This window comes from Trachemys scripta, chromosome 7, assembly GCF_013100865.1.
Source record: "Trachemys scripta elegans isolate TJP31775 chromosome 7, CAS_Tse_1.0, whole genome shotgun sequence".
Lineage (NCBI taxonomy): Eukaryota > Metazoa > Chordata > Testudines > Emydidae > Trachemys > Trachemys scripta.
Genome location: NC_048304.1, coordinates 115,230,618 through 115,236,617, shown reverse-complemented (window position 1 = coordinate 115,236,617; position 6,000 = coordinate 115,230,618). Strand labels below are relative to the sequence as shown.

The following is a 6,000-nucleotide window of genomic DNA, read 5'->3' as shown; positions in this document are numbered from 1 at the left end:
CCCCCCCCCCCACAAAAGTCAATTCAGATTACGTTTCCAGGGAAGCCATTAAGCTTTTGTCCAATGGTAAAATATGCATCATGTCCTTAATTATTTTTACAAAAGTTAATTATAAAGCCCCTTTCCCATGCATATGTTAATTGCTTGATCAACTTAAATATATCAAACACTTAGAGAGTAGGGAAGAAGATTCTGAAAGCCCTGGAAGCTCAGTAGCACTTGATATGTTCCACAGCAAATCAATTTTGTTCCCCCCCCCCCCCCCCCCAAGCTTTATCATTAGCAGGCTGCTTAATTGCACAGTGCAGAAATTAAAATCTCACTGAAATGGACTCTACATGCAGTGCACACTGCAAAGCCTCTGGATGCCTTAATTTCAGAGAAGAGTTCTAAGAATGTAGCCTATAGTAAAGTTCATCAATGGCTAAGGCAAAACAAACTTCACACTTGATCCTACAGAGCCTCTCATGTCCGGAAGGACAATTGGTGTGGTTAAAGGTTTGCAGGATTAGGCTCTGCCATTGGTTGACACTCAGTTTACAGGAGAAACTTCAAAATGACAGTCTGCAGCACCTGTTTCTTTGTTCTGACTGTTCCATAGTTTGTTACACTTTCTTCATCCTCTGTTCCAATTCATGCTGGTGCTTAATAAGCCGTTCTATTTCTGTTCCTAGTGTCTGCAGGTTTTCCTTTGAAGAAAAGAGGAGGGGCAACAAGAGGGGAACATCAGTAGATGCAACATACAATATTGAATTTAAATTACCACTTGCCATCAATATGAGTAGATTGCAACCTGAAAATAGCATGCTCACTTGGCAGTGAAAAGGTGGGGGCACAACCCTTCTCTCCATGCATTAATAGTGAATGTGATGCTCTAAAGGAGAGTAGCTTGCTTATATATTTTAGGATTCTACTGAGCATGCCGAAAACTTACGCTGCTTTAATTCAAAACTAATAAATATAGAAAGATACAGACAGGGAATCAGAGAGCAGCTTATAAATACATTCCTTACTAATTGTTAGTCATGAACCTATGGTAGGAGAATCATCCCCATTTTAAGAAATACACCACACACACACTTCCAGCCTGTACAGAAATCAGAACATGTGTCTCTTGACCATATCGATAGCACTCAGTGAGAGCAAAAATATTACAAGACAAACCATAGTGACTTAATCTATAAAGAGACCTCTTCTTTGTTAGTTGTATTCAGGCCAGTATTTATTTGAGAAGAGCAAAACAATGTGACTCCTAGAATGAAAGGCTATCAGGGGTACTCACTTTCAGTGTAATATTTTTTAATAAAGTATCCTCTAGCACAGCCTGTAGCTTCCTATTTATCTCCAGAGAGAGTTCTAATGTGAGCCCACTGTCTGCAGGATGCGATGTGTACAGGGATGCCATGATGCCACCGCGCCTGCTCAAATGGACTTTGTTAAAGTCCGAGGCTTCTGAGGACAGCGTGCCAGCTTCTTCCCGCAAAACGTAACTCTGAATAATTCTGGGAAAAAGAAGAGAAATCAGAGTGAAACTGCAGGTGTTGAGTTATGGTACAGGATTCTTTGTGGGAGGTATTTATACTATATTTGGGTTACAACAAAATAGATCTTCACATGCATGATCTCAAGAGCAAGAACGGGATACAAAACTCCAAGACTTAAAAGGGTGTAATCAGATGGGGAGATGGCTGAAGCCATTTCTTGCCCCACACAGATTCAGCTCCTTTTTCACACATTAACAGCAAACATCACCCAAAATAAAGATTTCCAGGGTCCACCCATAAGGAGAGACCCAGGGTGAAATCCCAACCCCTCTGAAGTCAATAACAAAGCTCCCACTGACTTCATTGGGGTTGGTATTTCACCGTAAGAGTACACTTAGTGACAAAAAACAACCCCAGTATTGAAGGCCACAACTTTAGCAAAGGACTAAGCTCCTTGGGGAAGGTGCCATCTTTGTTTTTGTATTTGTACAGCACCTAGCACAATGAGGTCCTGGTCCGTGAATGGGACAACCAGATGCTAGAGAAAAACAAATAAATAATAAAAGGGTGTGAATTGCAACTGTAACAGTTCTTGGAGACAGAACCTTGTTATGTGGTTTGACCAGAATCCAAAGTATTTCCAGAAAAGGTTCTGTCAGTTTTGTTTGCAAAATCCCACCCTTCAATTTTTCTGCTAAGCATCTGAGTGACTCAAAAGCACAAATCCCAAAAAGTTGCAAGCTGTGCAAATTTAATTCAACCCCGCTCTGCCTATGCATTATAATGTTTTTAATTACATGATCACAAGACTTTTCCACAGTCCCCTGCCTCACTGTGTGCACAGGACGGAGCTGTTCTGGAGATGAATAAGAGCTGTGTAGTTAAGGAGACCCCTGCCTTATCTGGTGAAGTTGGAAGGTGTGCAGTGAATGAGGCAAGGGATGACAGGAAGATAAAGAATGGTGTCATAGGTAAGGCAGCTGAATTCTATCCTGGATAACTGGATTCTATCCCTACCTCTGCCACAGAGTTCTTCTGTGATGGTGGGCAAATCATTTAATCACAATTTTCACAGATGGTTACTAATTGTGTGTTCCTCATTTCCTGGATGCTCTATGTGAGACCTTTGAAGTTGATTTGCAGAAACGTTGAGCACTCATCGCTGCAACTGAAGTCACTAGTAGCTGTGTTTTGAATGTATAAAGTGCTATATAATGCTAAGTACTCAAACACTCGGGCCTGGCTTTTCAAATTGGACATTAAGACCGGTAGGCACTTTCAACCTTACTCTCTGTGCCTCAATTCCCATCTGTAAAAGGGGGATAATATCCCCTCTTCTCACAGGGATATTGTAAAAATACACTGGCGCTTATGAAGTATTCAGCTACTGTAGGGATAAGCCCCTTAGAAAAGCTCATGAGGAAATTAACAATTGTGTCTTCAGAGCAGGGTTTGAATAGTGTGCAGTAAATAAGGCGTAGGGCCACTCACTGAACAGCGAGAATAAAATAAAATACTGAATAGCTGCTTATTGGGTGAGCACTGTCCATCTTGCTCAGAATGAATCTGCGCTGATTCAATTTACATGAAAGGCAGTAATTACTGAGAGTTCGAAAATTGCATTAGGTTTCTGAAAGTTTTTTTCAAATTAGTCACTTTTAAACCATGACTGCTTTTCAGAACAGCCTGTGTTTTTATACATGAGACACCAAACACATTACTTGATTTTAGTATGTTTTTGAAGTGCCAAATGTATTATTAATTGTTTGGCTTTGTTACAGTCTGAATGAGACAGCTTGTTTAGCATTTCTATTGTAGTGGTGCCTAAGGAACCCAGTGAGGGATCAAGGCCCTGTGTTACAAGTCACAGTACTAGCACTACAGACGGTCCCTACCCCAGGGAGCTCACAAGCTATGCTCTTTTAAGAGACACCATCTCATGAGATGGCATCACCATAATAGATGAGTGCATGTGATAATGGTTAGATTTAATAGCAAACATTCCTTCAAAAAAGGAGTATATACTCTACCATCTTTCTCCCCATGACCCCCAGCAATACTGAACGAGCAGACTTTAGACAGGAACCTAGCCGGGGGTTAAGTGACAGGAGATCCTGTAGCCTGCACAGCATGGAGAAGAGAAATCTTATATCGTATACTAAAGATGGACAGGCTTTGGCTCAGATATTTTATTACACTAGACATCAATTTCAAGGAGCAAATGGGACTAAGCCACAGATCCAGGGCCTTCCATTTGATGATGTGTAGTCTAGTAGCTGTTCAAAGAAAATAAGGTGAAAATAAAAATCTGAGGTGTGCTGTGGTTGCAGTTGTTTTATCATTTAACATTTTTCTATCTCAAGTTAATTGTGTGTGTTATGTAAGAGTCAGAGTGTTCTGGTGCAGGGCAGTAGACTGTGATCCAAATGTCATACATACTTGGTTTTTTTCCTGATTTCCTCTACCAGTTGCTTAATGTGATCTTCCATGAATTCCATCTTTTCATTTTTCCGAGCATGAGCCTTCTGTAGTCTTACTATTCTCTCAATCAGGACAGCCTTGTCCACTTCTGGGAAGCTATCCACAGCTCCTGAAGATCCAGTATTCTCAGGCGAGCGATCTTCGTTGCTGCTTCGAGCGTTAAGGGACCCTACCAAACAGTCACATGTTTATTAGAACATACACAGTTGCTAAGTACACTATTCGATCTCATCACAAAATCAATAGCTCCAGCCTGTGCCCAAATATTTTCTTAATAAAATGTTGATCTCGTTTAGCTACTCATGGAATGGCTACACATAGCTACAGTACCATTTTCACTGTATAGGTTCAGACAATGGTAAACCCCTCAGTGTGAACACAGCTTTACTGGAATAAAGGTGCTTCCATCCGGCTATAGCCTATTTCTGTACAAGAACCTTTATACTGATATAACTCTGCCCACGCTAGCGACTTGGATCAGCTTAATCGTATTGTGTTCTAAACGGACATAGTTAAACCTTTACCAAAACACTGTGTATAGACCAGTGAAACTATTAAATACAAGAGTGCTGCAGGCCGAACCCCTTTCAGGTTGATGGCAGGAAAAGTACCGAGAAGCTCTGGAAGCAACTTTAAAAGTGACGGGGTGGAGAGGGACTATGAAGGGAAAAAAAAGGGCTACATATCTCAAACACAACCTTATGGACTAAAGGTACATCAACTCTGATATAATTAGCCTAATTTAAAACTATATGATATTGATCAGGTAAATAAATGCCAATGATACTGCAGAAAAAAAATCATTTTTCTTCATGGTAGAACAATAAAGGAATAAATTTTACACAAGCACACTGATGCCTGTAAATATGCCAATTGATTTACCATTTACACAGTGCCAATTGTCAATTAGTGCAATTAATTAAACAATAATGGAGGCAACTACTGATTTTTGTTTTGCCTTTGGCTACATTTAAAAGTGTCATCTAAGGTACCTCTGAACCTAAAAGCAGCAAGTTCAAAAAGATAGAAGTAAAAAAAAACTAGACTGTCTATAATAAGAACACATGGCTTTAATTACATTAACAAGTGCCATTATTAGACCTGAAACCCCTATATCTATATTAAGTTCTTGAACCTCAATGAATTACTCAGACTTTGCAACATGAGAAAGATATTCCTTTCTCTCAGTTGTACATACATTGACTTTCAGTTAAGGATTACTCATATGGGCAAGCACTGCAGTTATCAGGTCTATGTATCTCGAGACTCAAAGAAAAAGCTGGATAGCAAACGAAAATGGACCCCAGGACTTCTGCCACCAAGACTGACAATATTCCATAAGAGACTATGGAATAGGACAGGAGAAAGTTTTGTTGAAGTGTTAACAAGAACATTGTTCAGAAGTACATAACCCACAGAAATAACCAATAACTATTAAAAAAAAAAAAAACCACCCTAAATCCATGCCAGTAAAATAAGTTTGAGTTATTGAAAACTGAACAGTGAAGGCAGAATTGTTATTTGTTATATTACCTGATGAGCTGGAACGACTCCCCATACTGCTAACTTCTTTATCACAGCCGCCATTTTCAATATGATCCAATTTCCTTCGTGCTAATAAGAAAATATGAGGAGGGTTACCAAAATGGGGGAAAAAATCTTAAGGAAATGGAACCCATACTACATACCACCCCAATCCACCAGGAACTGAGACAGTTTTCTTTAATTGCCAAATCATACATGTGAGAATACTAGTGATTAACAAACCATGTGAACATCACTGAGTGCTTGGTCTAATGCCCATTGAAGTCCATGGGCTTTGGACCAGTCCTCAAGTGAAGAGGTAACTCCATGTGCTGGGTTGTCTTGAGACTAATATTTAAGCCATGCTTTAGTATTGATATGGCATGCTATTTAAATAGCTAATGAGTGACATGTAACAGCTCTGCTCTCTGGAAATCAGTTATTCCGTGACTGCTATCACTACTGGGAACCGACAGCAGTGTCTGTGCCCAGATGTTGAATAGTGCTGGGA

The 6,000-nt window shown here is 39.9% G+C and overlaps 1 protein-coding gene across 3 annotated transcripts in view; it reads right to left on the bottom strand.

Moving 5' to 3' along the window:
- Positions 1–6: 6 nt before the first annotated feature.
- Positions 7–6,000, bottom strand: part of CCDC186 (coiled-coil domain containing 186) — a 51,915-nt gene continuing 45,921 nt past the window's right edge. For all 3 annotated transcript variants that reach the window (XM_034776624.1, XM_034776626.1, XM_034776625.1), the window contains exons 13-16: positions 5,499–5,579; positions 3,924–4,134; positions 1,283–1,502; positions 7–689 (exon numbers count right to left, since the gene is read on the bottom strand). In XM_034776624.1, the coding sequence (XP_034632515.1) occupies positions 606–689; positions 1,283–1,502; positions 3,924–4,134; positions 5,499–5,579 (596 nt within the window). In that variant the 3' untranslated portion in view covers positions 7–605. The remainder of the gene's footprint in view (positions 690–1,282; positions 1,503–3,923; positions 4,135–5,498; positions 5,580–6,000) is intronic.